Raw genomic sequence first — 14,572 nt, forward strand, 5'->3', positions numbered from 1 at the left:
CAAGCTAAAAAAAACCACACAACAAATTAAACAAAACAAACATAAATAATAAAGAATAATCAAACAGTATAAAACATGAAACAACAATTACAAATTCAATTAAATTTCATCTCCAAACAAAACGTAGAAGTTGCTGCGCTTTCTGTTCCCATTTCATTCGTTCCATCCATAATTTATCTCGAAAACATATCCAAAATCCCCAAAACTTTTTTCCAAAAACTCTTTTCGTCTTTAATGTTGCAACTTATTGTCTAAGAAATGAAAAACGAAACCAAAAAGCAAGCAAAAACTATCGATAGCATTTCAGTGTTGGTCAACACAGCAAATATTATGAATACAACGCCTAAAAAACAGCTTCCCAATCGATGTTGTTGTTTTGATTCTTTTTCTTTTTTACACACACACACACACACGAAGCCACTTGCATACACACACACACACACACACACACAGATACAGACACTGTAATTTTCTTCTTCCTTTTTGAATATTTCTACTAACATTTGTTGCATTTATGATTTGATGTGAAGATCAGTTGAAAATTCCGTTTTATTGTCACACTGTAACTTCTGACTGTGTCTGTTTGTTCCAAATTGGTATTTTCCAAGCTAACTCTACATAAGTGTATTCCATTCCAATATTCCAAATATTCTTTCTTTTGCCTACTCTCTCTCTCTCTCTCTTTCTGTCACTCTCTGTCAATCTCTCTCTCTCTCTCTGTCTATGTTTAACTGTGTCTGTGTATGTGTCTGCTTGCTTGATCGCATCTCTGTCCGTGTGTGTGTGTGTGTGTCTGTGTTTTGCCCCCCAAAGAGAACGCCAGCGAGAGAGCAGCAGCACTCGAACGTAACGGTAAAGTGAAAAGGAGAGAGAAACACACGCACATTGGCTCCAGATAGCGCACAATTGAAACAAAATTCCAAAGAAAAGAAATATATATATCAAAAATCACAGAAAACTTAAAACAAAATTTAAACCAAAATTGAAAATTACCTTACAGCATACAAAGAAACCCCCCCCCCCCCCGCACCATGCGTCCCCCCACTTGCCATTTTCACCTTTAAAAAAAAAGAAAAATAAGAAAAAAGAAGAGAACTGGAATTTGCTCATATAAACAAATATTGTAAGATTATAATAAAACAAAAAACAAATATAAATGTATACAAATATATTTATATGTACCAAAAAGTATAGCTAAAAAAGAAAAATCTGTTGCAACATTGAAGTACTACAACGAAAGTTTCCCACCCGCCCCACGCCACACATCAATGAAAGAAAATAATGACATGATTTATGATGAGAAATTGTATTATAAAACGATCGAAAAAAACAAAAACCAACAAATGCTAGAATTGTATATGATAAGATCACAAAAACAAAAATAAAACCAAACCAGAACCAAATTGTTGATGCCACAAAATGACACGAATACAGAAAGTTGATTTTACCTTGATTTTACATTTAGTTACTTTTATGATTTTTATTCCAACAACAACAACAACAACAAAAACCGTTGAAACACTGTTAATTGATTGATTGACTGATTGATTGGCTTTTTGATGCAAAAGTACAATTAATTTGTAGCTGAATTGTTTATACTTTAGAGCTATAATGTCCCGCAGAAGCAAGCGAATATCCGATGCCGCGCCCCTAGCTTTAAGACCAAGCCAGCCTTGATTTCATTTTGAGTTTTATACTTTTTACAGTTTTACAAATAGATTGCCAAAAACCCAAAAACCACACAACACAAATAATAGCATTAAGATTATTGATTTGTTTCCAACTCCTTTGCTCCTTGCCTTCTTCCACCCTCCACCTTCCACCTTGCCAGCGAGCGATCTTGTAAATTATGATTTCCACAGCCGCAGCCGCAGCCGCAGCCTCAACAACACTCTCCCGCCACCACCAGTCATTGTCAATGCCGTTCACTTGAGTTCAATTGAGTTTTAAGTTTCTTTACGTTGTTAACGTTATGTTCTGCCCTCTGCCGTACACTACACTCTACGCCCCGCCCCGAACACACGCAAAAGTTTGTGCCCAAAATTGAAAGAAAAACTTCATCCCCAAAGAACCAACTCTAGTAGCTGTCTGTTGTTCCATTCGTTTTGCATAATCCACACACAAACCACACACACACACAGAGAGACAAGTCCCTATACTATATATAATATATATATTTAATAGTATAGCCACAAACAATACATAAGAATACATAACATCAATTATATACCCAAGTTTCTTTGCGTACTTCCTACTCTGGCTACCTAGTTGAACCTTAGTTGACACACACCCCACACACATTGGCCTTTGGGCCCACTGTGCGCATGGAATGCAAGGGAATCGCGAGAGCCCACAGATCCACAGATCCACTGTTTCCCCCATCCCCGTCTCCCACCCCCACAGTGATGACGCCTAATATGAAACAAGCAAAACATTTGCAGGTCGCGTTAAGTGTTTTAACAATCCGCGATCACAGCTCGAACATGAACAGCAGCAGCAGCAGCAGCAGCAGCAGCAACAGGAGGAGGAGGAGCAAACCATCGACGAGTTGGATGTCGATCGGGACATGGGCATTGAAGAGGAGCACGAACAGCTCGAAACGGAGGATGCAGCAGCAGCAGCAGCTGCTGCCTATCATGCCACGCCGCCGAAGTACCGCCGAGCCGTGGTCTATGCGCCGCCGCCGCCAGACGAGGAAGGACCCTGCTCTGGTTCTGGTTCTGGTTCCGGCTCAGAGATCTATGTGGACAGCAACTACAACAATTGCGAGTACAAGTGCAAGGAGCTGAACATGCGCGCCATACGCTGCAACCGGCAGCAGCATCACCTGGCGGCCCACTATGCCCATCCCCATCCCCATGCCCATGCCCAAGGCCATCCGTCGCTTCATCGCTCGCTGGTGGATTGTCCCGCAGAGGCGGCCTATTCGCCGCCCGCCACCAGCAGCAGCAGCCACAGCAGCGGCTACCGCGATCAGGGGGGATACGGCACGAGCAATGGAACCGGACAGCAGCAGTTGGACTTGTCCAGTCATGGCTACCATGGACACCATCATGGGCCCGCGCTGCCGCTGCCGCTGCCACCGCCGCCCAGCCACACCCAAGCCTCGCCGCACTATCAGCCAGCCACATCCGCCTCGTCATCCGTGTCTGTGACCGCATCCGCATCCGCATCCGCACCAGCCTCAGTCTCCGGCCCAGTGTCCCCACAGCCCAGCTCCAGCTCGAGCGGATCGAGCTCCTCGGCAGCAGCAGCCGCAGCCGCATCCGCAGCCGCCGCAGCAGCGGCCAATCGGAGGGATCACAACATCGACTACTCCACGCTGTTTGTGCAGCTGTCGGGGACACTGCCCACGCTGTATCGGTGCGTGAGTTGCAACAAGATCGTCTCGAATCGGTGGCATCACGCGAACATCCATCGACCCCAGAGCCACGAGTGCCCCGTCTGCGGGCAGAAATTCACGCGCAGGGACAACATGAAGGCGCACTGCAAGATCAAGCATGCGGACATTAAGGATCGTTTCTTCAGCCACTATGTACATATGTGATCACTTCTCTAGGCCCCCTAGACAGTCTCAAGCTCCAAATCGAAATCGAACTTTATCCTTTCCCCCTGTCTCTCTCTCTCTCTCTCTCTCTGGCTCTTATTAGGCGAATCTTTACGGCGGAAGCAGAAGAGTGAAACAAATCAAAAAAGGTTTTCAGAACTATCCAAATAATCAAGTCAAGAAACGAATACGTAATATATGAATATAAATATAGGACGATTGTACATCTTATTAATCTAAACGCTAATCGTAGTTGATTTCAAGACTTTGAACTACTTATTGTTAACTCGTATGAACCTTTAGACGCTTTTCTAGATCATTAAACAGAAACAAACAAAAGAAAAAAGATAGAAACCAAGAACTATAAAAGATAAAAGATATTACGGATATATCGGAATATCAAGTTAATGTATACCGAGACCAGTACTCAATGGAGGGAAACTTTGACAAGTATTATATGTAGAATTCCAATCGATTTCCAAGTCAGTTATTATTTTAGCTCTTTAGTTCGACTCTCTAACATGTGCTGTAGTGAATGTTGACTAATGTTTTGTTCGTGTCATTTTGTGCCATATTTAGCTAATCTTTCTTCTAGTCCATAGGCCATAACGTCCAACAAAAGTAGGCGCAATAAATGCGTCAAATATACATATATTAAAAGCAATTACTATTAATTAACTAAATCAAATGCAACGCAAGCAACGACGAGACTTGAATCCAAAAAGCAATAGCTGTCAGGCAGAACTATTTTTGAGAATCAATCCTTCTCGTACACACACGCCCCCCACCCTCCCAAAGTCACACAAGTATCTCTTGCTGATCAAATTGTTGTGCAAATAAATGTATTATCCCAAAATAAAATTCGGACAGCGCCCGATTCCAAGCCGTTTTGGCCAGAGCCCGCCAACGATGCAGGGTCACATCGGTGCACTTGAAATTGGACGCTCTCCGCTCCCCGCTCCCCGCTCTCCCGTAACCTTGTCCGTTTTCGTATCTTTGGCAAAACACCCACCGATTTTGATGAGAGTTGCAAACAGATGAAATATCATTAATTTATCGAATACTTATCGAGAAGAAGTTCACAGTGCTTTGCTAAAGAATCAAATCAAAGAACAAACTCGGAGCGAAATGTACTTAAAGCATTAGCCATGGAAGCCAATCAAGCAATAAATCCAATTATTACAACAATTCTAAAAATATACACAAATACAAAAAATATGACAAGGCTAAATCAATCTTTAACATCTTAAACTTTACTTAATAAATCTCTTTCAAATCAAATTCCAGTTCTTTTCATTCAAAAAAAAAAAAAAACAAAAGAAAAAAATAAAAAAGAAAGCCCCCATCCCTAGGTACTAAAACTAAACCACACAAAAATTGAAAACAAATTTAAAACCCACAACAAAACAGATGAAAAACAAACCCCCCAATTGAATATAAAACAAAAAACATTGAAATTAAACTTCCAATAATAATAATGACAATTTAAACATCAAGCGCACTGTCGTCTGAACGGTAAGTTGAAATTTCTAAGCTCTTCTTAAGCACAACAAATCCTCCCCCTATAATTTAGTCATACAAACAAAACATACGTTACGTAATCTAAGTTAAATTTATGTATTTTTAATTATTTTTATTTTTTAAAACCGAAAAGCTACAAATTTAAACAAAAAGAATGAAGAAAAAAAAAAACAGGAATTGGCCAAAACGATTGAAAATTTTATTTAATTTTTTATTTAATTTTTTTAAAAATGGAAACACTTGCTCACTTGCACTCACTCACTCACTCGATAAACCTGTCTCTCTCCTTCTCTAGCTATATTTACTTCTCTCTCTCTCTCTCTCTCTCACACACACTATAAGAAACAAATCTCTGTCTGTCTCTCGATCTCGCTCTATGTTTAACAGTCTATCTCGCTCCGTTCTGGGAGCGATGTTCAATATTTGTGTTCGTTCTGTCAGGCAGGAGGGGTGTTGAATGAAATGTGTTCGATAAACGATATGCAGACTATCGATTAACACTCGAGCTTCGATGTCTTTGCCTATCGATGTTGCTGCGCTAGGTTTTTGCGTTGTTCATCCAGAATCAGAATCATTTTTACTTGTATTTGATTTTGGTTTGGTCTCATTATTATTATGTTTTTTTTTCAATATCTCATTCACGATTTGTTTGCCCTGTCCCTGGTCTTTCTCTGCCTCTCTCTCTCTCTCTCTCTCTCTCTCTACATTCCACAACACCAAACATCAAATCAAACACCACCAACCCGGAACCCCCCGTTGAGTGGCAGAAACTAATACGGTTCTTGGTCTCTCTTGACAAGGAAATTAACAAAGAATCTAAAAAGAAATCCAAATCGAATCGAAAACCCACCCACATAATCATCAATTAAACAACTTAAATACATAAAATATTATTTATAGATTCTAGTTGTGTGTGTCCAACACAAAATCATTGCATATACACACTCATATATATAATTTGGTTTGGTCCTCCCCACGTTGAACCCGTAACTCTTATCGATTATTGTAAATAATTCTGCCAGCCAGATATGTGAATACATGTTAAGCAACAACTGGCAGAGAAGTGTCATTTGATCATTATTCTATAATATGCATACTTACGTTTCTTCCTACCCTCCGCTCGAGTGCTGTCAACATTTCTCATGTTCTCAAAATTCACCGAAAAACTAAGAAACAAAAGAAAGAAAAACAAATTTAAAGCAAAAAATTTCCCTATATATCGACATTTTTTGGGTGTAACGAATTTGATTGCGAACAATTTATGAATTCTTTGATTGAACAATCCACCGAGAGAATGGCTGCTCCCCACGATTTAAACAATTCTTGGCTTAATTTTTAAAAATCAATCCTCCACTCCCAAAACATTCCCTCCCATCAGCCATCGTCTACTGTCTTCAGGGATATTCAAATTGATTTTAATAACACTTTTGTTTAAGTTTAATCATTCCTTCCATGGCGAAAAAAAGAATAAAAAAATACGAATCTAATACCAGAAAATACCAGAAATACCACACACACACACACACAAACACACACCACACACACACACAGACTATGAAACCATCTAATTATACAGTTTAAGAATTATTATAAAAATGATTTTTCTGTTTCTGTGAATCACCAACAACAACATTGTTTTTCTCTTCTTTTTTTCTTTGCGCGTTTGAACGAACAAACCAAAAAATATAAAAATATAAATTAAAATAAATACCGAAAAATACTGAAAACAAATGCAAAATACCAAAATCGTATAAAATTCCAAACTCTGAACAAAAATACCGCCAAACAAAAAAAGGCTCAAAGGCCTGGCACATGCGGCTCACGTTCGAACGCCTCTCGGGCGGCTGCAACCTGCACCGTTGCAAGCTGTGCGGCAAGGTCGTCACGCACATCCGCAACCACTACCACGTCCACTTCCCCGGCCGCTTCGAGTGCCCGCTGTGCCGGGCAACCTACACGCGCAGCGACAACCTGCGCACCCACTGCAAGTTCAAGCATCCCATGTACAACCCGGACACGCGCAAGTTCGACAATCTGCTGTCGGGCTCCTCGGTGGGGGCACCGGCCACGCCCACCGCCTGTCATCTGGCCGTCGCCTCACAGGCTGCCATGGCAGCGGCGGCCGCAGCGGCCTTCAATGCAGCGCAGCAGCAGCAGCAGCAACAACAGCAGCAGCAGCAGCAATCGCAGTCGCAGTCCCAACAGCAGCAGCAACAACAGCAACAATCGCCGCATCAGCAACTGCAGCAACATGCCCACGCACTGGCGCAGCAGCACATGTTGCATCAACAATTGCAGCCGCAGCACCAGCAGCAGCAGCAGCACAACGCGACAAGTGAATGATATAGTCAGTACCTTGGCTGGAACTATGGCGCCTGGCGCCTCGATGACACGTCCATGAAGCAACAGCAACAGCCACAGCCGCCGCCGCACTTTGCCACAAACAGCAGCTATGAGCAACAGCCACATGTGCAACATCAGCGCAAGGCTCAGCCCTTTAACTTTTATGCACGCGACTACTACTTCCAGCAACATCAGCAGCAGCAGCAGCAGCAGCAGCAACATCATCAGCTGCAGCAGTCACCACAAACAACTCTAAGCAATGGCAGCATGAGGCAGCAACATCAACAGCAACATGTAGAGGAACAGCCGCAGACGATCATCATCGAGGAGAGCGACGACAATGAGGTGGACGAGGAGCAGCGTAGTATTGCCAACTGCATGCGGCAGAATTTCAATCAGTATATGGCCCAGATGAAGCAGTTTGCACCCGAACCTCCTAATCCTCATGAGGCCATTGAGGCATTGTGCAATAGCAGCAGCAGAAACAGCAATAGCAACAACGCAACAAATGCCAATCAAACGGAAGCTACTACAACTACTACTAATAGTAACGATAATTCTAATAATAATAATAATAATAATCAGAGTTATGCTAACAATACTAGGAACAACAACAACAACAACAACAACAGCAAAAGGCAGCCGGCACCGTGAATGCAGAAAAACACAGCAGCAACATAGCAACATAAACACAGCAACATAGCAACATAAACACAGCAACACAGCAACCAATTGATACTCAAAATACATAAGAAAAATCAAAAAGAATTCTAACTGAATGAATTGTTGACCATGCAAAATAAAATGTTGAATGGTAAGCCAAAATTATTTGTCAATTATGTAAGAGGAAGGAGGAATATGGAAAAGGAAAGGAAAAAGGAATCTAAAGCTGATCTGTGCAGAAGGCGACGACACATTATCATGGTTTCAACTAGACACGGAGACAACAAAAAAAAACCCACACACACAACACCCACAACAAAAGAAAGCCAACCCTAAATGTCGCAAATACTCTTCGAGTATCGTAAGAGTATCGAGTAATTTATGCATAAAACCAATTGTAATTGTAACGTCTTGTTCGTGGTGGCAAGCAAAAGGGTTTCCAAAGGTAAAGCCAAGGCGGTAGGGAGGGGTTGAGAACAAAAAAACAAAAAACAAACAAAAACATTTTTATTCGATGCACTCAAATATTAAACTCTAAACTTAAACTTAAATGTACTTCAAGATCTACTCATAGAACTTTACGAATTACTGACTGTAAATTGTTGGACCTGTCAGGACAGACTTTTGTGCCAAAAAAAAAAAAAAAAAAAAACAATTATCTTTTGGTGTTAGTGCCAACTCCTTTTTGGCTGCACTCTCTACGCACCTGTTTGTTGTTGCATTTAACACTGATATGTGCACCTGCCCCATACCTGCACATACACTAGACACCCACCAGGGAAGTGGCTCCGGGAGGAGTTTTGAGTAGGAGCCAAGCATTGCCGAACATTGAAGACATTTTACATACTCGTACAAGAGATTTCTGTGCTGCTTAACATCTAATTGTTTTTTAATAAATATATCTAGTGGATCTACGATCTAGTGGATGTCGTTTCGATGTGTTACACTTAGCCAATACACACACACACACACACACACATTAAGAGAACTGTAAAATAGAATGAAACGGATATGGAAATGGAATGAGAATCGATATTTAGCTGCAACAAAAATCAAATTTATCTGTACAAATCTGTGCGTTTGTTTCGAGTTAGTTGACTTTGAAGACACCTAATCTTAGGCAAGCAGTTTTAAAGCTAAACTAATTCATTGATTATAAATGCTAAACTAATGTTAATTTATTTATAACAACTAACCATTCTGCGAGTCTCGAGCTGTGGCGCCAGAGCTGATCGATCCCAAGACGGTTGTATTATACGGAGTAGTTAGCGATGATAACGATGATGATGGTGGTTCAGATACACAGCTACAGTCTCTACATACAATCTACAGACAGACATACAGACATACAGCATTTCTGTTTTGCAGACTCTTTTCTTTTCACCGTGTAAATATATGATTGATGATTCTCCCACGATTTCTGCTAGTTAATGTGTAATTACTATTTTTTTTGTAATTTGTTGTTGTACATCGATTGCCAAATCCCCCGATATTGGTGCGCGCACACACACAATCACACACACACCCACACACACACATACAAAAAAAAAACAAACATCTAATTGCCTAAAGAATTAATGCATAAAACTATGAAAAAAAAAAATATATATATACACACATATTCATAATATTTATTTGTTCTACTTCTTAACATGAAATGTTTAGTAATTATATTATTATTATTATTATTATAATTATTAATAATGCTACATCAAATACTGCCCCCGACTTAATGTTTGTTTAATGTTTATTTTTAACGCTGTTATGTTAAACGACAACAAAAATTTAAGAAATTTATCTATATATGATGTGATAACTATAGTAAAACTAAACATACGCACACCCACAAACAAAACACACACAAAACACACACACACACACACATTACAAATTGAAATTATGTTAATTAAGCAGGAGAGGAAGTTGAGAGAAGTTTTTTTAAAAAACGTTCGTTAAGTAATCATAAAATCATAATCTTTAATTCGTGTGGTATGCAAAATGGTGCTAAATCCAAATATACTTTAAAGCGACGAGTAGAGGCGGAACGACGAGAAAGGAACGATAAAGTATACCCCAAGAAAGGAAGCGTGTAATAGTAGCGAGTAGTAGGGAAGGGAGCAAGTAGGAGAGCAGCCAGAGAGCTCTCTCCGAATCGTATCGTATGTGCAATATGACTAGTTTTCGTTTAAGGAAAGGTGCAAGGAATAGCAGAAAACGCAAACGCAAAACCATTTGAATTATGACAAACAATTCTAAAAAACAAACACAACAAATAAGAGATTTAATTGTAAATAAATGTAAAGCGGTAAGCGGCGCCCACGCCATGCATTCAAAATGCATACAAATTGGAGAATGCAGGGTGTAGATGCCGCTTAAACACTAAATAAATGTTAGCATATCACCATGAATATGATTATAAATAAATATACAAACGATATAGTGGAAAACCAGTGGCAGGAGAGCAGCTAGTTAATTGAGAACTTTTTCGCGTACAGTTTCTGTGTCTATTTACAATAAATGTCATAAAGCCTAAAGCCTATCAAATTATCAGCAAAACACACACACACACATCCAATCAAAACTCGCACACACACAAACATTAGCATATTTATTTTGGTGCCCCTGAAACATTTTGAATCCTCTCTTTCAATGATTTTCTGTTGTTTGAATTTCGATTTAGAAGTTGACTTTGATTTCGTTGAAACAATTTTTAACAGCATTTTGCAGTCGATGAAGAGTTGTTCGAACCATTAATTTTAATGACGTGCTAGTTTCAATGTAAAACCTAGTTTAATCTAATTTTTGTATTAATAAATGCAATACAAACTATTTTTAGTTTTATTTATATACAACAAGAAAAGCAGCAGCAGCCGCAGCCGCCGCCGCAGCAACAAAATAAAAACAAAGCAAAAATGCAGAAAAAAAAAAACACATAAATGAAATCAGATTAATTAACGTTAAGCAAATTGAAGCAAGTCCAGAGAATGCTTGCAGCATTTGTTACAATTTATACATAAATATATATTACAATATTTTTTAAAACGATTTTTAATAAACATTCTATCCATTATGGCAGCCTTTCAATGAAACAAAAATTGAAATTGAAATTGAAATTGAATTACTAAACCCCAGAATAAAGCGTAATAAAAATATATCAAAAAAACAAAAGTCAGATGAACCAATCACAACTACATACAAACACACACATATGATACACCCACACACACACACACACACTGACACGACAGAACCACACGAAGAAGAATAAAAAATAGAACAAACAAATGAAACAAAAATCAAAACTAAATCAAATAAATTGAATTTTATGGAAACAAAACGAAAATGGTGATCACTTTTTTCTTTATTATTTTTGATCCTCTGACTCCGAAATCCTGTTCTTCTGCTGTGCGCTTTGAATTGTGCTTCCAAAATATGTTAGGGGTGCCCATGAAAAGTCGAATCTAGAGTCTAAGAATATATCCATGCATATGCACACACACACACACACACACACACACACACACATGCGCGAAAGTACGCACACACACACATACACAGAAAATTTTCAAACCTCGGCCCAATTTCCTGTTTTTTTTTTTTTTAATTTTTCTAACCTCTTTTTAACTTAATGAATATTTTTTATTTTTATGAACTAAATACATGTATATGTAGATTTATTATGTATGCAATTTTACTTTGAGTTTCAGCCCATAATTGGTTAAGTTTTAAGCCAAAATCTACTGATTCTTCGCACAAACGAGTTACACCCAAAAAAAGAAGGAAAGAAAATAAATAAGACTTAAAAATACCGAAAGAAATGTGCGAAAGAGAAGACTTGTTTGTTACCTTTTGTGCTACAACAAATATTAAACATATATTTTTACCTATAAACCAGAATATATTATCATGAATATATCGAAACACCTCTATGTATGTGACGCCGATTGTGACTAATTTCATTTGTATACAATTAAAAAAAAGACCAACTAAAAGTGGATTCTGCAGCAACAAAAGCGGAGGCATTTTATAAGCTAAAAGTAAACAACAACAACAAAAGGAAAGCAGTGCGAGTGGAAAACTAATCAGCAGTTGAATAAATCTAGCAGAAGAAAATAAAATATTTGTGGGTTTGTTAAAACCATTTTCACATTAAATACTGTTGCCTACTTTTGCAGCGCACTGTTTGTCCATAGGTCTAATATAAATGCCTTATATTTAAAGGAAGCCTTAATTAAATGAGGTAAATTATGAATTATATTTAAACCAAACAAAAAACGAAACAAATATTTCACTTGCACGCTGGAATATGCTGATGGGACACTCGGAACTGTTTCCATACGATATGTAGGATCCGGATCCCAAGCGAAATGCTCATGAGTTTTCGCCCCTTTAATTTGGTATATTTTTCCGTTGACTTAAGTTGCTTGATCGTAGTCTTTGTTCTTTTTTTTCTTTAGTATTTTATTTAGTTTGAGATTATGTATTTTTTTTTTTATTTTGCTGCCTAAGTATATTAATTTTGTTGCTCACAAAAAAAGGGAAATTCTATCTCTGTCTTATGCCATATGTCCTCCCTCTCTGTCTATCTACCAGTCTGTCTCGCTCGCCCTCGCTCTCTCTCTCTCTCTCTCTCTCTCTCTTACACACTCACTCTCACACTCTGCTATCTCTGTCTATTATACGTACCAAAAACCAAAAATTGAAACCAACAAAAAATATCAAAAAAAAAAAAAAAAAACAAAAAAAAAACCGATATCTATTTCTCTGGGCTGATTTTCGTCCCGCTCGACGGGCTGTTGTGTGTCTGTTCTTCTCTTTCTCGTTCTCGACCACAGGCACCAGCGCACGGAACCACCTCTCGACACCGCTCTCGACCTCCTCGTCGGCCTCGCCGCCGCCGCCCGTCTTCGGCATGCACCTGTCGGCGGCCCTTAAGAGCGAGTACCATCCGCTGCACTACATACGCGCCGCCGGCAATGGCCACAGCAATCCCGGCGGCACACCGCCCGCGCACGCATACAGCGCGGCCCAGGCAGCGGCTGCCGCGCTGGGAGGGGCCTCCACACCGACTGGCGCCGGCGGTGTTGGCGGTGCTGGCGGTCACAACTCACATCACACCATGTCCTATCACAACATGTTCACGCCGTCCCGCGATCCCGGCACCATGTGGCGCTGCCGCTCGTGCGGCAAGGAGGTAACCAATCGCTGGCATCACTTCCACTCCCACACCGCACAGCGGTCCATGTGCCCATACTGTCCGGCCACCTACAGTCGGATCGACACGTTGCGTTCGCATCTGCGGGTCAAGCATCCGGATCGTCTGCTCAAGCTGAATTCGTCCATTTAAGGGCGTGGCCGGGGCCAAGCCATCAACTATTACCCACAACGCCAGCATCACCCACAGGAACGACAACAGCAGCAGCAGCAGCAGCAGCAGCAGCAGCAACGGGATTACTACAACAGCATCTATAGATACAGATACAAACAGAGCGAAAGATACGTGTAGAGAACGCTGCTCTCTCATTTTTTACAGAGAACTTCTCTCTCTCTCTCTCTCTTCTTGCATTTAGTCGTCTGACCCATCCGAGCTATCCAAGCAATAACCCAAACAAGTAGAACCGCAGATGCTAAGAAAACTAACCAGCAAATGGAAATCCCATGGCTGGCCACGCTACGCATAAACATAAAAGGCGATAGAGCTAACACTAACTATAGATATTTGAAAGATTCAATGATCCCATCAACTTATACGAGTAGTTTACCTATGCAAAAATATCCAGGCTACATAAGGGCATACTAAGTACATACACCAGGAAAGGTTTCAGTTGCTAACTAAGGGAGGGAGAGGGAGGAGTTTAGTTGTTCCACAACCCCAGAACCCCCCACCCCAAGCCCACCCGAAACTAAAAGTACTTTACGAATGTGTGGGGGTTTCAAGTAGAGCCAACCACGAACCAACTTTAAGGTTTCTAAATGTTGTTTCCTAACTACAAGTAGTAAGCTATTAATAATAATGAAAACGAAATGAAAGGGAAAACACTAGCACAGTCACCCACAGCAACAACAAACTACTACTCATATATAAAGGTCACATTAGAGCTTAGTTTCTACTCCTATTTTATACGTTTAAGTGTAATTTGTAATATCAAATACGAGTATGTTCTGCGCTGGGGGCTACTCAACCAACTACAAAGAAATTTTCATATACCTCAAATGCATTTCAGTTTAATTGTTGATTGCTTTATTTTTAGTCATACCTAATCGTTAGCACTTATATATACACACACAAAATATTGTTTCAATCTTTGTTTCCCCCCCCAAAGTTATCCTCTGTCATTTTTTTTTTAATACTTTTTTGTGTACCCCTTTTTAAATTCTCTGTTTTTGTCGTGTCCGTTAAGTTTAAGGTCTTTAGGCTTAGGTTGAACCACTTGAACCACCTCACTTTTTGTTGTTAAGCTTTGTTTATATTTATGGTCAAATGTTTATTTAGTTCAA

The 14,572-nt window shown here is 39.8% G+C and overlaps 2 protein-coding genes across 6 annotated transcripts in view; both read left to right on the forward strand.

The window, feature by feature from the left end:
- LOC117589473 (sex determination protein fruitless) overlaps nucleotides 1-13,489 on the forward strand; it is an 86,595-nt gene extending 73,106 nt beyond the window's left edge. Inside the window, exon 7 of one of the 4 annotated variants that reach the window (XM_034281410.1) lies at nucleotides 2,442-4,163. In XM_034281410.1, coding sequence (XP_034137301.1) covers nucleotides 2,442-3,547 — 1,106 coding nt within the window. In that variant the 3' untranslated portion in view covers nucleotides 3,548-4,163. Of the gene's footprint in view, nucleotides 1-2,441; nucleotides 4,164-6,863; nucleotides 7,541-12,909 lie in introns of those variants that run through there. The other 3 variants (XM_034281413.1, XM_034281411.1, XM_034281412.1) reach the window with 3 other exon arrangements.
- Nucleotides 7,433-8,625, forward strand: LOC117589476 (ataxin-8-like). 2 transcript variants are annotated; one of them, XM_034281417.1, is made up of 2 exons: nucleotides 7,433-7,685; nucleotides 7,883-7,912. In XM_034281417.1, the coding sequence occupies exons 1-2, from the start codon at nucleotides 7,466-7,468 to the stop codon at nucleotides 7,903-7,905; spliced, it is 243 nt and encodes an 80-aa protein (XP_034137308.1). In that variant the 5' UTR covers nucleotides 7,433-7,465; the 3' UTR covers nucleotides 7,906-7,912. The 2 variants fall into 2 exon arrangements, with proteins under 2 accessions (XP_034137308.1, XP_034137307.1); XM_034281416.1 differs by having other exon boundaries at nucleotides 7,433-8,625.
- Nucleotides 13,490-14,572: the final 1,083 nt, after the last annotated feature.

This window comes from Drosophila guanche, unplaced genomic scaffold (genome assembly GCF_900245975.1).
Source record: "Drosophila guanche unplaced genomic scaffold, DGUA_6, whole genome shotgun sequence".
Lineage (NCBI taxonomy): Eukaryota > Metazoa > Arthropoda > Insecta > Diptera > Drosophilidae > Drosophila > Drosophila guanche.

Coding starts and splice junctions, on each gene's coding strand:
- LOC117589476 (XM_034281416.1), top strand. CDS start 7,466: ATGAAGCAACAGCAACAGCCACAGCCGCCGCCGCACTTTGCCACAAAC.